This window comes from Periplaneta americana, chromosome 3, assembly GCF_040183065.1.
Source record: "Periplaneta americana isolate PAMFEO1 chromosome 3, P.americana_PAMFEO1_priV1, whole genome shotgun sequence".
Classification (NCBI taxonomy): Eukaryota; Metazoa; Arthropoda; class Insecta; order Blattodea; family Blattidae; genus Periplaneta; species Periplaneta americana.
The window spans coordinates 7,638,034-7,664,358 of NC_091119.1; the positions used below are offsets into that span (position 1 = coordinate 7,638,034).

Below are 26,325 nucleotides of genomic sequence, written 5' to 3' on the forward strand. Positions count from 1 at the left end.
AATGTACCGAAGTACATATGATATTTCCATGCAGATATTCTGCGTCATCATACGATGAAAGAGTAATGGAACGGAGAAAAACTCTCTCCGGCACCGGGATTTGAACCCGGGTTTTCAGCTCTACGTGCTGATGCTTTATCCACTAAGCCACACCGTTCCATTACTCTTTCATCGTATGATGACGCAGAATATCTGCATGGAAATATCATATGTACTTCGGTACATTAAAATAATATATATGATACGCATAAATCACTTCGTGATTTAAGACGGAGGTTATTCCGTCGGATCCCGGCCAAGTAGTCACTCATAACGAGTGCACCTCAGCACATATGTGGACTTCAGTCCTACGTTCATAGACATCTATGACGTAGTGCAGAGGGCGGCCACTAGAGGGAACTCATGAGTTGGAACTTAAACTGAGACGATTCTGTCCGACGCCGGGGTGGGTATCCGGTGTGGCTTAATGGATAAAGCATCAGCACGTAGAGCTGAAAACCCGGGTTCAAATCCCGGTGCCGGAGAGAATTTTTCTCCGTTCCATTACTCTTTCATCGTATGTTGACGCAGAATATCTGCATGGAAATATCATATGTACTTCGGTACATTAATATATATGTGTAATAGTCAATTATATCTCACTCGAGTTTTGATTTTGCCTAGATAAATAAAAACTTTTAGTGATATTACTGTAGATAAATTTAAAATTCTGTAGTGTAAGTACAATTTTTTGATATGACATGTACTGCATAATTTTTTTTTTTTGCAAATATAAAGCAGAAAAAAAAAACAGTACTATCGTCCGCCATAAGGTATTCATGTAATTATCTTTGACATGGAAATCGGTAATTTTGACCCTTGTTCTTAAAAATTTTACTCACTTACGTATGGTAGAACACCGTATTAAAAGTTTGTGGGAGAGAAGAAATCAGGCCACATCAGGGAGAGGGGCCACAAAATTAACTAACTCACACTTTTATTTTCGCTGAATTATTGGAAATTATTTGTTTCACAATGTTTGAAATATGTTTAGGATCTCATAAAAGTTGTGTACCACATATTTCATAATATCGTACGGCAGTGATGTCAAAGCAAGCGCATTTTTCTGACCTTGACGTCGTGCGCGGGCATCAAGCGCTAAGTATGGAAAGAGGAAGGGTTGTGTGTATGAATAAGCAACCTGTTGGATTAAGAAAACAGTGGTGCACAAACTTCAAACGGGACGTGAAATTATATGTCGTTATTTTTATATGGCTTCTTTCTGTTTAATATTATCTATATTGTCTGTAAAACAAAAGTACTAACACTGATTTCTTAATATTGCACTTGTGTTTTAAATCTTAATAACATAATAGAGAGTTAAGAAGGAATATTCACTTAAATTCCATAGTAGTACAACAATACTGTACTAAATGGATGAAACACATCATTCATAAAGAAAGTGATATTCCAAAGAAAGAGATTGAGTATGACATGATAAGTTGGAATTTATATTGATGGTATCTTTAGCCTTACAAAAGTAATCAATAAACTAATCAAAACAATATTACAGTACAAAGCAAAGTTACCTAGGTACTGTATCTGTTTTAAGTGTAACTAATATTACATAACAAAACTCTTATCGCATTATGCTTTTAAGGTGATATTTGTGAGCAACTTCCTATCATCAGAATATTAAATTATTTTCTCGAAATCTGCTGAAGCTATAGATCTGACATTTTTACAACAATGGGCACGTATCTTTTGCTTATGATGTAACAGTAGTTGCTTTGTTAATTCATTTCCTTACAAACAATTTCCATGCGAATATTTTCAAAATTGTCAATACACTATCTTCAGTAATACATATCAAATTGTTGAATTCTTTGTAAGTTCATGCATATGTATATACACTTTTTACTGGTTGAGTGGAAGAGAAGGCCTTACGGCCTTAACTCTGCCAGCTAAAATAAATCATTATTATTATTATTATTATTATTATTATTATTATTATTATTATTATATACGGTACATTAGATTTACGAAAACATTAGTAGTAGTATTTAGTAGTAGTAGTAGTAGTATTTATTTATTTAACCTGGTAGAGATAAGGCCGTCAGGCCTTCTCTGCCCCTCTACCAGGAGATTCCAACTACAATATCAACAATAAAATTACAATTAGTATTAAATTTACAATTACAATTACAAATAATATTACAGTTAGTATTAAATTTACAATTACAATAAAATCAAAGTACGAAAAGATTACCTGAATAATTAAAGCTAGATAATTTATCATAGAGAAACAAAGAATATTTTATATTTACTGAATTACAAATTAAATCTAGAATAACAAAATTGTATAGTGATGAAATTACTGGATATTGAAATATTTTGTGATAGATTAAAGAAACTATTTACAAGTAATCAATTACTGACCAAGTGCCTAGTAAGTTTTCGTTTGAATTCAATTTTATTTCGACAGTCCCTGATTCTGTAAGGCTACTAAATAAATAGGCCTATACCTGAAAATTTCACTTTTCTATACGAAAAGTTGAGAAAATATTTCTTTTGAATAAAAATCAAACTTGTGAAAAATGAGCATTAAAATCAAAACTTACATTCTTATAATGCACTTATACTTCTCAGGCAAATCTAAAAATTACCATGGATACAGTTTTAATAAGTTCTCTTCCCTTTATCCATTGAATCAGTCCTGGCCATCCCTGAATATAGCTCGACCAAGCGGCATATACTACCTCTTTCGTCTGTCTCTTTCCTTTCCGCTGTAAAGCGCTCAGGCTCTCCTGGGCTCTAAAGCGCGCGCTTGCTCCTATGGGCATCAATTGACATGACTGTCTTAGGGGTAAATAAAGCTCACAGTTTTGGTCAAAACTGTAATGTCAGTGGTCAGTGATTGTAATGCTCTCCTAATTAGGCACTAACCTGACTTCTCGACAGTCAGCCATGCTGAGGATGGTGTGGACGGCCATGTTATGTATTCTGGGTGTAGGATCCCCTGATTTGGACAGCAATTCGGGAAGAAGACGATCCACACTGCGGGCCACTTCAGCTGGAGTCACCCTGCAACAAGACATCATTTCATTGATTGATTGATTGATTGATTGGTTAATTATCGACAGTAGAGTCCACACCTGTGGAGTAACGGTCAGCGCGTCTGGCCGCGAAACCAGGTGGCCCAGGTTCGAATCCCGGTCGGGGCAAGTTACCTGGTTGAGGTTTTTTCCGGGGTTTTCCCTCAACCCAATACGAGCAAATGCTGGGTAACTTTCGGTGCTGGACCCCGGACTCATTTCACCGGCATTATCACCTTCATCTCATTCAGACGTCGTAAAATAACCCAATAAAAAATAACTCGACGGTAGAATTCTAGCTTTTAAAGTAGTTTTAATTAGAATATTCTAGATTCACCTGAAATAGAAGTTCTAAATTAAAAAGTACTAAAGGAAGGATCGAGTATCGAACTTCTCGACGACAGATAATATTGTTAAATTGTTATTTTCAATCGATTATGATTATTTTTCTCAAAAAAAATATATATAGTGTTTATATGGCATATCTTTTCAGAATGGCCCCGAGGTTCACTCAGCCTCCTATAAAATTGAGTACCGGGTCTTTCCTGGGGGTAAAAGGCGGTCAGAGCGTGGTGCCGACCACACCACCTCATTCTAGTGCCGAGGTCATGGAAAGCATGGGACTCTATCTCCATGCCCCCCAAGTGTCTTCATGGCATGTTACGGGGATATCTTTAGCTTTTTTTTATATGGATGGTTCAAGATAAATACAAAATTTTAGTACGTAACATCCTCCATATGTAGAGGATCATTTTGGCGGAAGAAGTTTTATCCTAAGTTAATCTCTAATGGATTAGGTTGGTCCAGAATTTTATTAATTAAAAAAAATCTTTAGGCCCCAAATTCGATTTTTCAAGTTTGAATTTTATAAACTACTTAGTTTACTTCCAAGAATCATGTCACCAAAAAGTTTGAAAGAGATTAAGGAAAAAAAATATGAACTTTTATCCTAAGAGTCGATGTATACCTTATACTTCACATTGGCTGATTCATACTTGTTTTTTTGAAAGATGAGACATGACAGGAGCGTTGCGATCGGAAAAACAACTGAATGTCACATAGCGTGGTAGGCCTGTTGCTATGGTAACAACGGTTGAGCACTTCCACGTGGCCAGTGCTTAATAGCTCTCTTGGCGACATTTATTGTGCACACAATGTTAGCATTGGCACGTTTCGTCTTTGATTCTCTGTCGATTTTTGTGTTGTTTTCTCACCTCCGCATGAATTGTCAATGAATGTTTTAATGTCAGCCATCTTCACGACAATTGGTGGCTTCCATCAGCTGGCAGCATGGCAGTCCATATTGGCAACATGGCACTGTAGTTTCAAGTTCGGCCGCTTAACTGTCATGTCCCGTCTTTCAAAAAAAACAAGTACAGTAGCGTGCAAATTAATCCGAACAACGTAATTATTTGTGCAAAAACACTCAAACGGGATAAAAAAAGGATCTAAACCATACCTCAGTAATCTATGTGGCCTCCCTTGTTCCTAATAACAGCTCTGAGACGATTTGGCATGGATTCCACTACTTTCCTACAAATATTCTTCATTTCTTCGTCGCGAAACCATACACCAATGAGGGCAGAAATCATCTTCTCCTTTGTAGAACAATCCATTTTTTGCATTATTCTTTTGCAAATTGACCACAAGTTCTCAATGGGGTTGATGTCGGGTGAGTTGCCTGGCCAGGGGAGTACCTGAATATTCTTCTTGTTGAGGAATTCTGTAGTTTTTCGAGACGTATGGCATGGTGCCAGGTCTTGTTGGAACACACCTCTGCCATCCGGAAATGATTTTTGCAGCTGGGGTACGATTCTGGTTTCCAATAAGTGAATATATTTGTCAGAATTCATCATTCCCTTGATAGGTATTAATGCTCCAGGCCCTTCATGTGTAAAACAACCCCAAAACATTACTTTAGGGGGGTATTTGGGTGCTTGTTGGAGATGAGCTGCTGTTACTTTTTCGGATCCTTTCCGTACGTAAGAAACACGATGGCCGTGGACCTCGAAATGAGACTCATCGGAAAAAAGTACATTCTTCCAGTCATTCACTGTCCAGTGTTGGTGTAATTTTGCCCACATTAAGCGCTTTTGCACATAACAGGGGTTAGCAGTTGCTTCTTAATAGGCTTACGAGCCCTTCGTCCAGCTTCCAAAAGCCTACGCCACACTGTTGTGACGTGAATATTCGCCCCAGTGGTAGCCATTAACTCGCGGGTTAAGTCGAGAGCAGTTAGTCTAGGATTTAATTTACTTTTCCTGACAATTAAACGATCATCTGCAGGTGAAGTCTTCCTTTCCCGGTCACAGTTTCCTTTTTTTCTGGGGTGTGATGGATCCAGTCTCCCTGTATCGTTTTATGATCGAATTAACAGTAGCCAAACCGATGTGACATTCTGCAGCAATTTGCCTCTGTGTCATAGAAGAATGCTCTGCTAATGTTATAATTTTAGACCGTTTTCGTGGAGTTGTATCCATTTGTGAAGACGACAGAATGTACACGGGATTGCAGTATTAAGTCTTCAACACAACTGAAATGCTTATTAAGTACAAAACGACAGGCAAAATGTCACATATTATAAAAAAATAATGACAGACCTTCAACAATGGAATTACACGTACTACAGATGTCAATTAAAACGGTATGAGCAGCTGTGAGGCCAACAATGACAGAAAATGTAAAAATATATCGTGTTCGGATTAATTTGCACGCTACTGTATAGTTACTGTATGATTATATAGTATCTCATTTTTAATGGCATGAATTTTTAACCGAGTTAACTCTCTTGCTGCACATTTCATCTGGTGGTGATGAGTCTTACCTAGCGGGCACAAATTCCGTAAAGAAGAGTCTGATGGCTTCTGCAGACAAACTGTACACTGCGTAGACTTTGTCTCTGAGTGCGCGGTGCAGAAGGAATATGGCCGCTCGAGCTATCTTGTTGGGAGAGTTGTGCTGCTGGTCCAGGGTGCTGTCTCCCGATACTAGAGCTCGCAGCTCGTCTTTGAGTAGCCGCAGACCATCTTCCTTGTCGGAGTACTGTTTTGAGTAGAACTTTTCTACCTGTGGGAAAATGACATTTATAACTATTCAACGTTTACAGGATTCGTGTGCATGTTCTTAAAGGAAATCCAAGCGTATTTACAATATCAGTATTTTTATTCAGCTCTAAACACTAAGGCCTAATTGTATAAAACTCCCTGACTAAAGATCAACTTTGATCGAAGATCGAAAAGTGAACAGAGTTCAGACACTTCTTCTATTGTATAAAACTTTTCTGCGATCAAATTACCTTGGTTCAAATGCAATCTAGGTTCACGTGAAAACGATTTGGCAACATCGCATAAACAGGTGAAATACGTGATGCGCGGACAGGTTTGTTCAGTGTTGCCAATCTAGCGACTTCAACTCTTTTTCAACAACAATTTCTTTTAACTTTTATATTGCTTAAATAGGGATTTAGTGACCTTTTTAGCACCCCATAGTGACAAAATTTAATCTTTCTTTGTTGATAATGAGAAATCTAGCGACTTTACAACTACTTTTTGGCGAATTTCCGTACACTCTGTTGGAGACACTGGTTTTTTGTGCAATGTAAATAATGGCGGACACTAAGAAGAAGGTTGACTGTTCTCCAAATTGTTATCATGTTATGGTGTTTGATACTGCTAAACATAATAAAGCTTCATAAAACGACAATTTTCGTTTAGTAATACAGTTAATTGAACATTTATGAATGTACCTATCATATCCATTAATAATTAATGGTTGTTATAAACATAATATAATTATAGGTTATGTTATTTGATACTGCTGAACACGATAGAGCCTTATAAAATATAAGAATAATTGTGTATTAAGGCAAGAAATTGAAAGAAATATATATAAATGTACCTAACATATCTATTAATATTAATAATAATGGATATTTTATTTGCACAATCTGTCACTCTTATATTTCAAACAGAAAAGAAATAACTGAACTTGGATCATCTAACTTAATCGGAGAAATTTCTTCAGTCAAAGTTGACTTTAGTTTGAGACAAATTAATCTCAGATTAGACTTTATACAACACAAAATTCCAAGTTCAGCTGAAACAAGGATCAATTTAACCTCTGATCTAAGATTAAATGGTTTATACAATCGGGCCTAAATAAACTTTACGATATTGTCGTATTTCAGGTATTATACTGCAGGATAGGAACTCTACAATATAGATATACGTTAAAGAAAAATCTGATTTTTTTATACACACAATATTTCAGCGGTTCCCAGCCGGTGTAGCCCCTGGAGTGTGTCGCGAAATTTTGGAATTGAAAAATAAATTTTAAGACATCCAGAAAGTCTCTTTGCAACGCATTTTTTTTTTATTTATTTATGGTACATTTTATTTTGAGACAGACTTTACCAATGAAACGTGAACAATAATTCGAATGAAAGTGAACACCTGCGACAATGCTTAGTAATTCCTTTACTCTACTCTTTTAGAAATAAACACCAAAACACACCCTAATCAAGTTCTCAACACACAGATCAATTTCAGAACACACACACAATTTGACACAACTCCTCATCATACGAACGCACCCACACAACAGGCAGAGATGTCGAATTGACGCCAAGACCCAGAAGGCTCTGATGATGGTGTCAAGTAGCACCGAAACAGCTGTAAGCCGTACATGCTTACATAATTAACACGAGTAAGTTCGCAAGTTAATCAATTAATAATAAAGAAGAGCTTAGAATCGTCAGAACTTATTGGTCAGTTTCAGTATATACTATACGTATGGACGGGTGATTGTGCGACTATTTTATCAAAAGAGTTTATTTAGATTTTACCATATACAAATTTTTAATTCGAAAAAAGACAATCTGAATCAAGTTCTCGATTAGATGACAGCAGTGCTAATTCAAATAACGTGAGGGAAAATTCTCTTCAGAGTTCACAAAAACTTACTACATTTCGTAAATATAGTGATGAATACTTGCAATATGGTTTTATGTGGCATGGAGATGAATATACACAAAATCCCGAGTATTTTGCATGAGGAAATGTTTTGTCAAATCTGTCGATGGTGCCGAATAAACTAAAAAAAGGCATTTAAAACTGCCGTTTTCAACTTCATACTTGTGTGAATCAGCATTTTCTACCATGAAAATAATTTAATCTAAACAAAGGAATAGACTGCTGCATCTTGAAGATGATTTACGTGTTGGCCTGTCAAACATAAGGCCACGTATAGAGAAAAACTCTGTGCAACCCACCAAGCTCAAACTTCACATTAATTTAAATATGTGGGTTTTAAAAAACGGTAATAAAAATCTTTTATCCGACATCCAGGATAGATAGGTTGGGTTTTTTTACACATACCTTTGTTTTTTCTAATGCCACTCAAGTTGCTACTTATTCTTTTAGAATTTTCGATTGCGTGTTAACATCAACCAGTCTACAACACTGGATGTCCGACACTACATAGAAGTTGTTATCAGCACTTTTTTTCTGGCGAAACGCGCTGGAACGGCTTTTCGGCACCTTTTTCTTGCACTTTTCGTCATGCAACCGAAATATATGTGTAATTATGTTTTTAATATAATTTTCTTTGAATTCTGCTTAGTTGGATGAAATGGAAGCTATAAACGATAAAATTCTCGTGCTGTTCACAGTAATTCCACGTCCGCTATAAAATATCCTACACAGAGTTCCACCACCTTTTTCTCCAGAGGAAAGCACTGGTTGTTATTATTATTATTATTATTATTATTATTATTATTATTATTATTATTATTATTATTATTATTATTATATCATTATTAATAAAAACATATAAGTGTGTTGCGATTTAATGGGTGTGTCCACAACTGTAACGGTCAGTGCGTCTGGCTGCGAAACCAGGTGGCCCGGGTTCGATTCCCGGTCGGGGCAAGTTACCTAGTTGAGGTTTTTTCCGGGGTTTTCCCTCAACCCAATACGAGCAAATGCTGGGTAACTTTCGGTGCTGGACCCCGGACTCATTTCACCGGCATTATCACCTTCATATCATTCAGACGCTAAATAACCTAGATGTTGATACAGCGTCGTAAAATAACCCAATAAAAATTTCGTGGGTGTTCAGTAAAGTGTGTCGTCATGGGAACCACTGCAGTATTTTATCAAAGAATATGAACTCAGTAACAATAATTCCTAAAAATGTACACTTATAGACTAAGCACCAAATTTGGGGAGGGGAGGGCGGAAAGGCACTTTATGTCCCCTCAGGCAAAGGCGTTGTCACCCCCCCCCAATAAAATAAAATTAATAGAGGGGCGTAGCCTCTCCAAATAATTCTGAGAAATACTCCTCGTGTTAGAAAATTAATTAATTCCTTTGAAATACACTGGAACCTCAATTTTAGGCAGGGAAAATGTCTGTTTATCCTTTCCTTATAAGGCAGTAGGGGTGGGAAGTGAGTGAACGAAGGTTGGGTATAAATAAATAAATAAATAAATAAATAAATAAATAAATAAATAAATAAATAAATAAATAAATAAATAAATAAATAAATAAATAAATAAATAAATAAATAAATAAATAAATAAATAAATAAATAAATAAATAAATAAATAAATAAATAAATAAATAAATAAATAAATAAATAAATAAATAAATAAATAAATAAATAAATAAATAAATAAATAAATAAATAAATAAATAAATAAATAAATAAATAAATAAATAAATAAGTAAGTAAGTAAGTAAGTAAGTAAGTAAGTAAGTAAGTAAGTAAGTAAGTAAGTAAGTAAATAAATAAATAAATAAGTAAGTAAATAAATAAATAAATAAGTAACTAAATAAATAAATAAATAAGTAACTAAATAAATAAATAAATAAATAAGTAACTAAATAAATAAACAAGTAAATAAGTAAGTAAATAAGTAACTAAGTAAATAAATAAATAAATGCAAGTAAGTAAATAAATAAATAAATAAATAAATAAATAAATAAGTAAATAATTAAATAAAATAAGTAAGGAAGTAAGTAAATAAGTAAATAAATAAATAATTAATAAATAAATAAAAAATAAATGAATAAAAAAATTAATTAATTAATTAAATAAAATAAATAAATAAATAAGTAAATAAATAAGTAAATAAATAAATAAGTAAATAACTAAATAACTAAATAAATAAATAAATAACTAAGTAAATAAATAAATAAGTAAGTAAGCAAATAAATAAATAAATGTAAGTAAGTAAGTAAATAAATAAATAAATAATTAAATAAAATAAGTAAGGAAGTAAGTAAATAAGTAAGTAAATAAATAAATAACTAATAAATACATAAAAATAAATGAATAAAAAAATAAATAAATTAATTAAATAAATTAAATAAATAAATAAGTAAGTAAATAAATAAATAAGTAAATAAATAAATAACTAAATAACTAAATAAGTAAATAAATAAGTAAGGAAGTAAGTAAATAAGTAAGTAAATAAATAAGTAAATAAATAAGTAAGTAAGTAAATAAGTAAGTAAATATATAAGTAAATAAATAAATAAGTAACTAAGTAAGTATATTCAGTATATTCAGTATTGTACAGTCAGAGCACACAACATTGTGCAATTGACAAAGTCAGTTATAAAAAACAAAACAATAAAATTAATCCAAAAATTCTCAGCAACGTTGACATTAAAAAACTCATTAATTTCATAAAATGGTTTGTTGATTAACCAACCAGAGACAAGTCTGTTAAAAGACTTCCTTTCCAGATTAAAAAGATATCTCGGAAATTTATTTGCTATTTTTAACGACATAATAAAATAAGTAATTAAATAAGTAAGTAAAATAAATAAATAAATAAATAAGTAAGTAAGTAAATAAATAAATAAATAAATAAATTAATTAATTAATTCCAGTTGTCTCTTGGTAGTAGTCGAGTGTTTCATATTGAGCGCAACTACGCTTAAAAGGAAAAAGAAATTCGTACTCGATGAAAACTAAGTTCGCTGTGATAGAGAGACTAAAGAAAGGTGAAAGTGTGGCAAGTTTAGCTATAGAACTGTCCACACCAGAGAGTACATTAGCGAAGTGGAAGAAGAGTATTACTGGCAACAATGATTTTGATACTATTTCCAGTTCAATTCTTGAAAACAGAAAACGGTAAAGAGACCAACTATAAACAATGGAGAGATTATGCTCTTTCTTTGCTCTCTCAAAGGATTAGTATGTACTGTGATATGTAAAGGAAGTATATTTTACGCGGTGGTACACGCAATAATTAATTAACTTTTTTTTATTTATGAGTATTTTTTAATTCTCTAGACTGCAGAGTTCTTAGATGAAAAAGACGTCACAGAAGGATAAAATTTTCCTTGTTTTAATAATCGTCCATTTATTTATCAGTTGTTTAAATTCGACCGCAATAAATTAATTTCTTTTAAAATATTTCTATTTGCTACATTCTTGCGATCTAATTTACGAAATTACCTCGATTCTCTGTTGGTAGAATTGCAATATACAATGAGAACCTGAAATAGTGAACATTGTTCTTGTGGACCGTGTAAGGTGGCTGAACTCTGAGTCGATGTGCTCCATCCTAGAATAGAACTGTAGGACTAATAATTAAAAATATTATAGATATTACAAATTAATATAAGAACTAATAAAATAAACCGATTAATATTTATATCCCCCCTCCATATAATCATCACTATACAAAATAACCAAAGAAGAAATAAGAAAAACAAAACCTATAAATATTAAGGACAAACTGCCTACAATTGAGGTTTCGCTGTACTTGTAAAATGCAAAATGTGAAAGCTAACAATTTTAATTTTTGGAAAATATGTAGGTATAGCCTGTGACCTTTAAACATTTATATTACATGTGAAAGTAATTTGAGGAAAGGTATGATTTGTATAAACTTGACGTATCCTAGGATATCAGGGAATAGTGATCAACAGCATGATGACAAATGATTTGATTATCTTCTCGTTGACTTCTTCATACTTTAAATTACTATATACCTACGTGTATCTTTACTCACCAATTCGATTCCAAACACCGCTATGGGTAGAGCAGCCTGTTTTTTCTCACGTTCAGTAAGTCGAGACCTGGTCGGCGTTTCAGGTGCCCCATCCAGTTGGTATTCTCTGTGCGTGTTCGTGTGGCAGCTGAAATACAACATTTTGTGAACAGGGGTTGTTTCAGTTCAGTTTCATGAACTATTATTTTAACTTACACTGATGAAGTATAACTTTCAGTTATTTTTTTATAATTTATTATGAAGTAAAGTTTAATCTAGTAGTAAAGAATGACTAGATGCAAACAAGATTTTTAAAGTTCTCCACAGGAAGGGGGAAAATTTTCAGAATTCTACTCTTCATGCAGATTTAATTCAATATATCTTAATATTTTTAACAAGAGAATTGTGCATTCATTCTTTAATAATTACAGTTAACAGGGAAAAAATAATTTGTAAAATAACACCAACATTTTTTAAAATTATTTTATGTTACATACAGTAAATATTTTTTTCTTCTTTTAAAAGTTGAAGACTTAGGAAGGAAGTGTGAATTGTTAAGAATGGTATAGTGAATATACACAAAAAGTTTAGCTTCTTAGCTACAAAATTGTAAAGGCCTTAGTGTTTTGGATGAAGAGAAATACACAAAATATTATAGCAGAGAAGAATGACATTAAAGTTGGTACTTCAAGAGCGTGGATCTTTAGTTATGACGTCATTAGGAGGGATTCAAGTTGTCTTATGCATTTGAAACCATGGTTTTTATTTCGATAGTTTCGCAAAACATTTCTATGATTTTTATTGTTATAGTATTGTCAAACGTTTCCATGGTTTTTATTTTTGTAGTTTCGCAAAACATTTCCATGGTTTTTATTCCCATAGTATCACCAAACGTTTCCATGGTTTTTATTTTTATAGTGTCTCAAAACGTTTCCATGGTTTTTATTTTTATAGTGTCTCAAAACATTTCCATAGTTTTTATTGCCATAGTATCACCAAACGTTTCCATGGTTTTTATTTTTATAGTGTCTCAAAACGTTTCCATGGTTTTTATTTTTATAGTGTCTCAAAACGTTTCCATGGTTTTTATTTTTATAGTGTCTCAAAACGTTTCCATGGTTTTTATTTTTATAGTGTCTCAAAACGTTTCCATGGTTTTTATTTTTATAGTGTCTCAAAACATTTCCATAGTTTTTATTGCCATAGTATCACCAAACGTTTCCATGGTTTTTATTTTTATAGTGTCTCAAAACGTTTCCATGGTTTTTATTTTTATAGTGTCTCAAAACGTTTCCATGGTTTTTATTTTTATAGTGTCTCAAAACGTTTCCATGGTTTTTATTTTTATAGTGTCTCAAAACGTTTCCATGGTTTTTATTTTTATAGTGTCTCAAAACGTTTCCATGGTTTTTATTTTTGTAGTTTCGCAAAACATTTCCATGGTTTTTATTGCCATAGTATCACCAAAACGTTTCTATGGTTTTTATTTTCATAGTGTCTCAAAATGTTTCCATGTTTTTTATTGTTATAGTATCGCAAAACATTTCCATAGTTTTTATTGCCATAGTATCACCAAACGTTTCCATGGTTTTTATTTTTGTAGTTTCGCAAAGAATTTCCATGGTTTTTATTGCCATAGTATTACGAAACGTTTCCATGATTCTTATTTTTAAAGTGTTTCAAAATGTTTCCATGGTTTTTATTTTTATAGTATCGTAAAATGTTTCCATACTTTTTATTTCTGTGGTATCGCAAAATGTTTCCGTGGTTTTTATTTTTATAGTATCGTAAAATGTTTCCATACTTTTTATTTCTGTGGTATCGCAAAATGTTTCCATGGTTTTTATTTTTACAGTATCGTAAAATGTTTCCATACTTTTTATTTCTGTGGTATCGCAAAATGTTTCCGTGGTTTTTATTTTTATAGTATCGTAAAATGTTTCCATACTTTTTATTTCTGTGGTATCGCAAAACGTTTCCATGGTTTTTATTTCTTATAGTATCGTAAAATGTTTCCATACTTTTTATTTCTGTGGTATCGCAAAACGTTTCCATGGTTTTTATTTTTATAGTATTGTAAAATGTTTCCATACTTTTTATTTCTGTGGTATCGCAAAACGTTTCCATGGTTTTTATTTTTATAGTATCGTAAAATGTTTCCATACTTTTTATTTCTGTGGTATCGCAAAACATTTAATTGATTTTTATTGTTATTGTATCGCAAAACGTTTCCATGTTTTTTATTTGTACAGTATCGCAAAGCGTTTCCATGGGTTTTGTTTTTATAGTATCATAAAATGTTTCCATACTTTTTATTTCTGTGGTATCGCAAAACGTTTCTATGGTTTTTATTTTGATAGTTTCGCAAAACATTTAATTGATTTTTAGTGTTATTGCATCGCAAAACGTTTCCATGGTTTTTATTTGTACAGTATCGCAAAGCGTTTCCATGGGTTTTGTTTTTATAGTATCATAAAATGTTTCCATACTTTTTATTTCTGTGGTATCGCAAAACGTTTCCATGGTTTTTATTTTGATGGCTTCGCAAAACATTTAATTGATTTTTATTGTTAGTTTATCGAAAAACGTTTTCATGGGTTTTATTTTTACAGTAGGTCCTATCGTAAAAAATTTCTTTCTCCCGAAAGAATTGGAAGTTATTGCTGATAGACATGCGGAAACTAAGGCAAAAAAATATATTCTTGTGACAAATCTGGTACTGTGACGTATTATAGTTACGTGACGAAAAACTGTGACAAATTGTGACAAATCATTACGTTGATGAAACGTTAGTGACAAAAACCCCTAGACTCGATAAAGGCCAGCAAGTAATCTCACTGTAAGAATGAAGTTTGACGAATACTAGTCAACATTGTTTCCTGTTGAAATAGGTCTGCAGTGTTTGCAACTTGTAAGAGAGACAAAGAGAGATAACCTAAGGAAGAAGATGCAGACAGGGATAAGAAGAAACAGGGAGGCAGAATTAAAGAGAAAGGGCAAGAAGAAAGAATGTTATCATATTATCTAATTCATTTGATTTACTTTTTCATTAATTCCATATTTTTAATCTTTCTAAAACTGCTTTTAATTACTGGGAAATGAACTCACTGCCTTAGGGCGGGAACTGTGCGTTCTTCATAGGCTTCGTAACTCGTTCTGGCCGGGGTCCCTTGTCCTCCAGAAGGCTTGCGACGTCTCTGTGATCCACGCAGATTATTGGGGGGTGGCTGATATCCCTGTGGTTGCAGATTGGTGGGACTAGTCGTGGGACTTGTCTTGGGATGTTGACATGGAGCTATCGCGAAAGATAAGAAGTAAAGCATGTGTTTAAGCCACGTAAAACTGGTTCCAGGGCACAAGAATTATGACCAGTAACATTTGCTTAATGGAGACAGAAATTTGTCTAAAACGTACATAATTTATACCTTCTCACCTGCTAAGTGTGCAATAATGTGTAAATATAATTAGGTATACTGTATTAATTATATTGAGATTGTCGCTGTTGAATGAGAAATGTTAAAGTAGTTAAAGAATTAATCAAATAATAATAATAATAATAATAATAATAATAATAATAATAATAATAATAATAATAATAATAATAATAATAATAAAGGAGCATTTTCTGCGGACCTCTGGAAAAAGAACTAAGAAAGAGACTAATGAAGTGCATTGTACGGAGTGTGGCATTATATGGGGCAGAAAATGGACATTACGACGAAGTGAAGAGAAGCGAATAGAAGCATTTGAAATGTGGATATGGAGAAGAATGGAGTATTTGAAGTGGATAGACAGAATAAGAAATGAAGTTGTGTTGGAAAGAGTGGGTGAAGAAAGAATGATGCTGAAACTGATCAGAAAGAGGAAAAGGAATTGGTTGGTTCACTGGTTAAGAAGAAACTGCCTACTGAAGGATGCTCTGGAAGAAATGGTGAACGGGAGAAGAGTTCGGGGTAGAAGAAGATTCAGATCATAGACAACATTAAGATATATGGATCATTTATGAGGAGACAAAGAGGAAGGCAGAAAATAGGAAAGATTGGAGAAAGCTGGGTTTGCAATAATAATATTCGTTTATTGATATTTATGTGCTGGACAACAGCCATTGGCCAATAAAAGTTCGGCAGAGTGATGCAATAATTAATATAATAAAATGAACAACAATGATACAAATTAACTATTTACGCTAAATAATTGTGACAATAACAACAAACTGAAGAACATGGATTGCAATGGTTAATTTACAACAATCAATACTATTAGATTTTGTAATTAATAATAATAATAATAATAATAATAATAATAATAATAATAATAATAATAATAATAATAATTTACTAAAGCAGAAACATTTAAAGCCGGGAGAATGAATCTAACACTGATAAATGATAAGGATTGAGAAACATGGGTAATATTAGGAAGGCTCAGAAGTCTTGATTCTTGGCTCCTAGAATTTAAATGAAAAGGTAAAATTACATATGATGCACCATCCCTAATATAAGAGCTTAACATTTTAAATTTAAATTTTACATTTTAATTAACAAAACAGGATCTCATTCATTCATTCATTCATTCATTCATTCATTCATTCATTCATTCATTCATTCATTCATTCATTCATTCATTCATCCATCCATCCATCCATCCATCCATCCATGCATCCATTTATTTATTTATTTGTTTATTTTACTTTTCCTTTGGCAATGGTTTGATTTAATTCTTAGAGTTATTATTTTAAATGCCAAATGTTAAGACGGTGTTGAGATAGGTTTTCGTGGAATTCTTCTATTTCCCGTGCCATCATCCCGCCATCTCCCTGTTTATCGTCCTCACCACACTATGGTGTATCCTCACCAAATTATAATAATTTTGTTGTCAATTCCATCAAGCATTATATCATTGCTATCGTAATTCTAATAATAATAATAATAATAATAATAATAATAATAATAATAATAATAATAATAATAATAATAACCATCATCGTCATTCTTTCATCTCTTGTGAGGTCTTCCAATAAGTCTTTACCCTTGTGGTGTAGCCTACAGTGAAGCATCTGTCCAGGTAGTCTGGTATGCTCCATTCTTTGCACATCCTGAAGCCAGTCTTGTCTGTATTGCTGTAGATATTGTACAATAGGTGTTATTTCTAATGCGTCTGCAATGTCAATGTTCCTCTTGTGAACCAGAAGTCTGTAACCAGCAGTTCTTCTTGAAAATATCATTTCTGCAGCTGTCAATCGTCGGTCATCTTGGAGTCGAATAGTCTAGGCTTCATTGCCATAACTGAGAACTGATCGAGCCAAAATGTTATAATTCAAGTCTTGTATGTTTTTGGACTTTTGTGAGTGAAAAGATTTGGTTAATGATTCTCAAAGATTTAATAGAATTTTGGATTTTATTAGAAATAAAATAAAAATGTAAATCATATATCTCTAAAATTCGCTTACAAAATGTCCATAATTATTGTATATTTATGAATACTTAACCTATTCAGACATTGTGAAGTCGAAACAGATGAATAACGATTACTGCAATAAAGAAATCGAATGTTATTCAGTAATGCCAATTGAGAAAAGCGAAATACAGGTTTAAAATGTTAATTGCATGTACTGCGCTTTTCTCTTGTTATTATAACAGAAATACGTTTTCATTATCTGCTGAAATCATAATTTAATTTAAACATTTTGTAGTATAATTACAAACAACCTGATTAATACATTAATTAAATGAACAGTTGTTATGAGGGAGTGTCATTTTCTTTAGATACAATGGACATGGAATTAGAAGATGAAGATGCAGATGAGGAAGTAGAATTTCGCACTTTATTTAGTACAATGGATTCATGCTCATCGATTTACGTAAAAACAGTTGGCGACACTGACTAAACAAAAAAGGACCATGCCATAAATTGATAGTGACGAATCGAGCTGCAGAAATTATCAAGATGTATGACTGTGATTGGTTGAAATTCAAAATTTCATTACACTTCATTGGCCGAAAATGGAATGACGTCATATTAACGAAATAGTCGATACAAATATTTCTTCTCACTGGCTGTTTACAATTATGTATTTTCTTTCCTTGTTGAGATTTATAAATTATAATTTTTTGAAATAAGATTTCAAAATAGTGACGAATCGAGCTGCAGAAATTATCAAGATATATGACTGTGATTGGTTGAAATTCAAAATTTCATTACACTTCATTGGCCGAAAATGGAATGACGTCATATTAACGAAATAGTCGATACAAATATTTCTTCTCACTGGCTGTTTACAATTATGTATTTTCTTTCCTTGTTGAGATTTATAAATTATAACTTTTTGAAATAAGATTTAGGTGGTGAGTAGAGTATTGCAATTCATCTTAACGATAATAATAATAATAATAATAATAATAATAATAATAATAATAATAATAATAGCCGTTACCAATTATCACAAAAGCATCATTAAAGATTATCATCCTGGAAACTGATATGAGGGTACGACTGATACTTCGGGGAAGGGATGGCTTGGGTAAATGCAGTGCGCATGCGTACAAGGGTGCCACTCACGTGGCGCAGGGCTCTTGGGCCGTGAGTGCAGGTGCAGGGGAGACACGGGACTCTGGTGCATGGCCGGGCTGCTTTGGCTGGGGGGTACCCCTCCGTCCCTTCCTGGGGGCGCCCCTGGCACCTGAAGCAGCCGCGGGGGTGGTGGCAATTCAGGTCGCTTACCCCCAGGCATCGATATCTCCAGACACTCGTCGTTTTTTGCTAGAGGCTGCAATCAAAGACACAAATGATCGATGAAATGTTAGCAGGGTTTCCTGTTTATCAATACTCTCAATTCATTTGCAATTGCTGGATTCTTAAAATCAGGGTAAATATGTTACATAGTTATATTTCAACACACATTTTCATGAATGTGCTTGATAAAATACTATACCAGTACCTTAATATCGTTCTTACATTACAATAGTTCATTATCAAGACTCAATTGAAATTGAAATTGCATGTTAAGATGCAAAAAGACAGAAATTTCTCATCCGAATTTTTTTTCCTTGCACTGTTCTTTTGCTTAATTTTCTTTTCGGAGTGCCAGAAAATCCCTTGTAATATGCAAATGATATCGGTTTTATTCTAATGCTTTAGCTGATGTCTGTAGAATAAAGTCAGTTTTCTTGGTCGAGAAAATATATTTTTTTTCGAAAACAGTTATAATTGAATTTTAACACATTAATAATAATAATAATAATAATAATAATAATAATAATAATAATAATGATGATGATGATGATGATTTATTTAACCTGGCAGAGTTAAGGCCATACGGCCTTCTCTATCTCTCAACCAGGAGTAAAACTGCGTTACAAAAAACACTACAAATTTACAAAGTACACTACAATTTTACACACAAAACTGAATAAGATAATAATAATAAAATGTAAACAACAAGTAAGTAGAAATCAGACATAATATATAACATACAAAAAGAAAGAAAAAGCATAATAAAATGTGAACAGCAGGTCAAAATAAATGAGACATACAAAGTATAAAAAAATAAGACAATTGTTGATGATGATGATGATAATAATAATAATAATAATAATGATAAAAAATAAGAATAGTAGTAATAATAGTAGTAATAATAATAGTAATAATAATAATAATAATAATAATACTAATAGTAGTAATAAAATAGTGCAGTACTAAGCATACGATGAATACAATATTTTTAAGTACACACAGTAAGGAAAATTATGATTATATATAGCTCAACTTATCACATTATAGATATACCATTATCGGAAAATATGAAAACAAAAATATAAAATAAGTTAAATATCACTAGAACATAAAAAAATGTGAATACGTGGAAACATGCAATACAACACTTGTAATAATAGTAAGTTAGTTTGGCAACTCGTCATAAGATAATTTTCTAACTTGGATTTGAAAGATTTCAATGTTCGGCAGCCCTTGACTTCAGGCGGCAGAGAGTTCCAGTGACGAGAGGTAGCAACAGTGAAAGATGAGGAATACAGAGATGATGTATGAAGTGGAATTTCTAGCGTGTTATCGCGTTGTGATCGAGTATTAATATTATGATAGCGAGAGAGAGTATGAAAACGAGCGAATAAATAATAGGGGGATGAAGTGTGCATAAATCGATATAAGAGAGAAAGTGAGTCCAGATTTCTCCTCTCATGTAACCTAAGCCATGATAACTTCTCGAAAGAAGGTGAGATATGATCACAATATCGAACATTACAAATGAAGCGGACGCACGCGTTATGAACACGCTGTAGTTTCTGAGCGGAATCAATTCTGAGATCACTGAACAAAACGTCGCATTAATCGAAGTGAGGTAGAATGAGTGTGTTTACCAGCGTCTGTTTTATTAGTTCTGTTAGTTACTTTATACATAGGTTGGATAAAAAGTAATGGCAACACTGCTGTCATGTGACGATGGTACGTTCGAGAGCTACCAGCTGTGTGGACATGAACAAGGACTGTTAGATGAGTTAGTGCAGCCACCGGCAACAGTACTCTGTCAATCTACTGCAGTGTGTAGAACGTTCACTTTCATAGGGATAGTGCGAGCGCCCTAAGACCATCCTTACAAAACTAGAGCAACGTTCCTGGATCAAAATTGAAATGGCACGAGGTCGTAGTGCACAAGAATGTTTTCAGGGACTGCGTGAAGCATGTGGCGCTGCAGCGTTGCCATATCGCACAGTTGCACGATGGGTTAAAGGGTTCCGGGAAGGCCTTGTTGCACCGGTAGAGCCTGGACGAGAAGTTATGGCACCAGCGCGAGGGACGCATTTTAGTTCGTTTGCTTGGACTCGCCCTCACACTCAACTGGAGGGGTGTTGGGTTAGTTGGTTACTAGCATTCCGAGTGTTCAGATCGTTCTGCTACTACCGCTATTGCTAATACTGAAAACATTGTCCTTCTGAGCGCCCTCATTATGGCATTGTCTAAGGTGTGAAATCATAGAGTAGTTCATAGTCAAGGACATGAAATAGCATACAATGTATGGAAATTCATGTCAGAAGAGGCTGTAAACGGAATACCAATTCCATTGAAAAGCGTGTGTGCATGAGTACTGGTGCCACTGGTATTTCAAAGCGAACCTTGGCAAGAATCAGGAAAGAAGGGGAAAATATTGACGCAGGAACCGCAGATTCTTTCTCCAGTCCGGAAAAATCACAGCCGAAGAAGAAGATTGTTACAGCTGTAGACAGTTTTGATGAGGAAGTCCTAAGAAGACTCATCTATAATTTCTACGCTACTCATAAGCAGAGGCCGACTCTGCAATCGCTTCTTCCGAAAATGGATATCAGTGTATGATTATGTGAAGAAAGTAGAGAATAATTACATTGAAATTGAGCACGTGATGGACAGTATTTTGGAGAACATTTCCATAAACTTAGGGACATCTGATTCCAGCACAGATCAGTCGTCTGATTCGGACGGAGAAGAAGAATATAAAGATGGAATAGCGGGCGTAATTCCATTGGGTACCTTCGGACTCTTGAGTAGGAAAGTGGTGATACTAAGGTAAGACTAATGTTTTTAGAAAGAGATGAAACGGATATGCCTGCCGCTCTGAGCTTGAGAACCGTAACCCAAACAACCCCCACTCCTCTACCCTGCTGGCCGACAATTTAAAACTTAGCGCAGGTTGGTGCCATAACATCTCGTCTCAGCTCTACCAAAGGGAAGGTGACGACTTTCTTGGACGAATCGTCGCTATGGACGAAACCTGGACTCGCTCGTATGAACCAAACTTGAAACGCCAATCAAATGAATGGAAGCATCCCGGTTCTCCTCGTCCAAAGAAAGTGGGCCCTACAAAAAAGTGCTGTGAAGGAGATGTTCATTGTGGCGTGTGGCATTGATGGGGTAATACTGCACCACGCTGAACCTCCAAGGCAGACGGAAAACGCGGACTACTGGAACATCCACCGTACTCACACGATATGATCCATGCGATTACGATCTTTTCACCAAAGTGAAAGAACCACTGCGAGGGACCCGGTACAATACCAGAGATGAACTTATCCGTGCTTTAGGGCGGTCAATACGGAACATCAACAAAGATGGACGCGCTGATGGTGTACGACGCCTTCCAAACATTTGGCAAAAGGTAATAAATAAGGGGGGCGACTATATACTGCTAGGTTCAAAAAGTTCCCGGAATTTGCTAATATCATAGAAACAACGTACCTTAAACACTATTCTACAGCATTCCCTTCAAAATAGTTGCCTTCCGCAACAATACACTTTTGCCAACGCGTGTAGAGTTCCTGGAAGCAGGCCTGGAAGCCATTTTGTGAAACCCGTCTTAGTGCTCTCGTCGCGTTTGCGATAACCTCTTCAGCATTGAATCTCCGTCCTTTCAGATGACTTTTCAGACGGGGAAACAGAAAGTAATCAGGTGGTGAGAGATCAGGAGAGTATGGCGGTTTATCCAAAGCAGTTATGTTGTGCCTGGCAAGAAAATTCTTTACAATAATTGCGCGATGAGCAGGTGCATTGTCATGCATAAGGAACCAGTTGTTTTCTACCCACTTTTCTGGACGTTTCCTTCTCACTGCGTCCCGGAGGCGACGGAGGATTTCTACGTACAATTCTTTCGTTACAGTACGACCTTCTGGAATGAACTCATGGTGGATGAGACCCTGAGAGTCGAAGAAAACTTCCAACATAACTTTGCCTTTGGAAGTGTCCCTAGGAAATTTTTGCTTCCGAGGAGATGTTTTCGATTTCCACTCAGATGACTGTCGTTTAGGGACTGGGTCGTACAAGTAGCACCAAGTTTCATCACCAGCAATAATTTTGTTTAAGAAATCACCATCTTCATCACCCATACTGATCATGTCCCCAGCAAGAGTCATTCTTGTTTCTTTCTGTTCTGCCGACAACATTTTCGGAACTAACTTCTGAGACACGTAATATCATGTTGAGATGCTTGTGAAGAACATTGTGTACACTTCCGACTGATATTCCGACCTCTGCTGCTGTCTCTTTTATGGTTTTACGTCGGTCGTCCCTCACAACATTACGCACACGCTGAGCGATTGCTTCATTTGTTGCAGTTGTTGGTCGGCCGCTGCGTACGTCATCTTTGATGCTATCACGGCCACCAGAAAAGCGTTTATGCCAGGCATACACTTGAGTTTTTTTCATTGCTGCTTCGCCATATGCTTCTTCCAACAATCTTAATGTCTCTGCAGGAGTTTTGTGTAACAAAACACAGAACTTGATGTTTGTACGTTGCTCTGTGGACATAATTACAAAAAGCGACAAACAAACAAAACACTATGATAAACAATTGCCTACAACTCAAAACCAACAATCGCCATTATCAACAAACTTTAAGGAAATGACATCATGAATGTTACCAACAAAATAAATGTATAATATCCCTTGTTATATATTAATACGAAAAATGGTAGTAAAATTCCGGGAACTTTTTGAACCTAGTAGTAGAAGGTACGTAAATGTTGTACCCCTGTGAATAAAGCCATGTCAGAAATATCGAACTGTTGCCATTACTTTTTATCCAACCCATGTAGGCTATGAAGGGATGTAAATAAAGGGTGCGTCAGAAAGAACGGATGGATTTCAAACTATCGATACGCAACGAGGAGAGAGATATAGTGAGGGGGACCACGACTGTTGGGTCAGCCAGAGAATGCAGTTTCAGTTGAGAACATGGTGTTGGTCTGGTGTACAACGTGCTTTCATCGTAGAGACATTTTTGAAAAATGAAGAGTCTGTGATCGCCACTCAGGACTCATTTCGACATCGGATGTCACGCTAGGATTCCAACTCGGAATACAATTTTGCGGTGGGTGGCTTCATTTCGTATCACAGGTTCAACATTAAAGAAGAAATCACCTGGACGAAATTCTATTGCACTGAGATTGTCCGAGGCTACGGTAAGATCTCGCGCCCTGCGACTTCTTTCTTTGGGACCATTTGAAGGCGTAAGTTTGTAAACATCGATCACATACACTGGACGAACTGAAGACAGCGATTCGTGAAGAAATCGTGGCAATTGCACCAGCTATGACTGTGAAAGTGATGGCGAACATCAGAAAACGCCTCGATGCCTGTATTGAAAGCCAAGGACATCATATGGATAATGTTGTTTTACATAAATAAACTGCATGTATTGGTGAATACGTTGATAACAATACATTTTTGATTTGATGAATCTTTACAATTTTCTTGCCATGTGAAATCCATCCGTTCTTTCTGACGCACCCTGTATAATTGTCAAGAAACATATCTTCACGTCTTGTAATTAAATTTTAACGAATTACTCTAATTACAGCAAAATAAGTCACATTTAAAGAAATGAGGGTTAAGCCCTTTTTCCTAAACGCCGTCGATATATCTTCTTCATTCTTGGATACACTTTTTAAGACTTATATAATCACTGATGAACGTTATTGAACAAGCAATAACTATTTCACCGTGTTAGTGTTAGAAATTTTGATGGTAAATTATGTGGTTGACTAGTTTCGACGTGGTTTACGTCATCCTCTGAAATCTAGTGAGTTCCAGCGCGATATTCTGGTTTTCGAAATAATTAAATGTTAACTTCACAGATACGTGACAAGCTGTCCTTCTTACCCCATTTATTTCAAGCAGGTCGTCAACCTCCAGGAATCTGTACACCGTGTGTCTGTACTCGTCCATCTGCGCCTTCTTCAGTTTGGCGCGCTCGTAGTCTTCCAGCTGGATGGCGTGTCTTTTCTCCAATTCGTATTTGCTGAGTCGCTCCCCTGCAATGCGGAGATCTTCCATGGCCAGCTTTAGTTTCCGCGCATACTCAAATCTTTCACCTGGAAACAAAATGTCATCAGTTCGTGTTATTTTGTAATAAACTACACAGCAAGTCAGAATTTTAAACGTTTCTTTTCACGCTGCAACGTCGTGCTCTGTACATGGATCTTTTGTCGTTCATAACCTCACTGCTGTTTAAAAATGCAGTTGAAACGCGAGTAATTTATCTATCGTAATGTCACAAGAGGTCTGAAATTTGCCGATAAATCCACGAGCGAAGTGAGTTCATTCATTCATTCATTCATTCATTCATTCATTCATTCATTCATTCATTCATTCACTCAATCACTCACTCACTCACTCACCCATCCATCCATCCATCCATCCATCCATCCACTCACTCACTCACTCACTCACTCACTCACTCATTCACTCACTCATTCATTCACTCACTCAATCACTCACCCATCCATCCATCCATCCATCCATTCATTCATTCATTCACTCATTCATTCAATCATTCATTCACTCATTCATTCAATCATTCATTCACTCATTCATTCACTCACTCATTCACTCACTCACTCATTCATTCATTCACTCATTCATTCACTCATTCATTCACTCATTCATTCATTCATTCACTCATTCATTCATTCATTCCTGTAACAGGACAAAGCCCCAATTACAATAGACAGTACCAGTGGCGGCTCCTGCGTATTTCTTAAGTAGTAGTAGTAGGGTTTAAGAAGGGCGCGTCAGCTACTATGGCTATTTGCGCCCTTATCTAAAATTCTTAATGTAACAAATACATAAATAATATAATAATCAGAGTGCTAAAAGAACTAAAAAGCGTTGTCACGATAAAACGAGGCACACAAATGTATTTCTTAAGAGGAGGAAAGAAGGTAACAGGACGAAATGACACCTTCTTGAATGAAACATGCTACAAATTAGCCAACATGCATACATGTAAGACCAGGTAGTGTTGGGGTTGGCCTTCCCTTCTGTATAGCAATAATCTATTCTTGTAAACTGAGTTTCCTAAATTTTCCAAAATATATAATGTTTTCACTTCCATTCATTGTTGAATAATTGCACAAATTAACAATTACAAGGAAATTCACCTCGCAGCATTTTTCGCGCATACTACAGCATCACACGTGTTGGAAGAGACCAGCTACTAACACGTAACCGGAACCACGGAAATGGAAATGGGAAAGAATCTAATGAAAGCGAGAACACTGCACCCACCCACGTGGTCTGTGTTGCCACATGTACATTTTAAAAGTTCAGTATTACATGCTTTTGAAGAAAATCAGTTCTTGTGAAGTCATACTACCATTATTGTTCAAAGTTGCTGGTGGACAATTAATTTTTTATGTTAAAAATAATGCAGTATGGAGTACTACTTTAAATTTCAAATATATTTGTACAAAACTGACAACTTAG

At 34.7% G+C, this 26,325-nt stretch overlaps 1 protein-coding gene across 3 annotated transcripts in view; it reads right to left on the reverse strand.

Moving 5' to 3' along the window:
- The window catches only part of LOC138695774 (centrosomal protein of 104 kDa), a 181,544-nt gene that overhangs the window by 47,104 nt on the left and 108,115 nt on the right, over positions 1 to 26,325 (reverse strand). For 2 of the 3 annotated variants that reach the window (XM_069819959.1, XM_069819958.1), the window contains exons 5-10: positions 24,721 to 24,932; positions 18,640 to 18,847; positions 15,190 to 15,376; positions 12,103 to 12,229; positions 5,899 to 6,140; positions 2,926 to 3,063 (exon numbers count right to left, since the gene is read on the reverse strand). In XM_069819959.1, coding sequence (XP_069676060.1) covers positions 2,926 to 3,063; positions 5,899 to 6,140; positions 12,103 to 12,229; positions 15,190 to 15,376; positions 18,640 to 18,847; positions 24,721 to 24,932 — 1,114 coding nt within the window. The remainder of the gene's footprint in view (positions 1 to 2,925; positions 3,064 to 5,898; positions 6,141 to 12,102; positions 12,230 to 15,189; positions 15,377 to 18,639; positions 18,848 to 24,720; positions 24,933 to 26,325) is intronic. The other variant, XM_069819960.1, reaches the window with a different exon arrangement.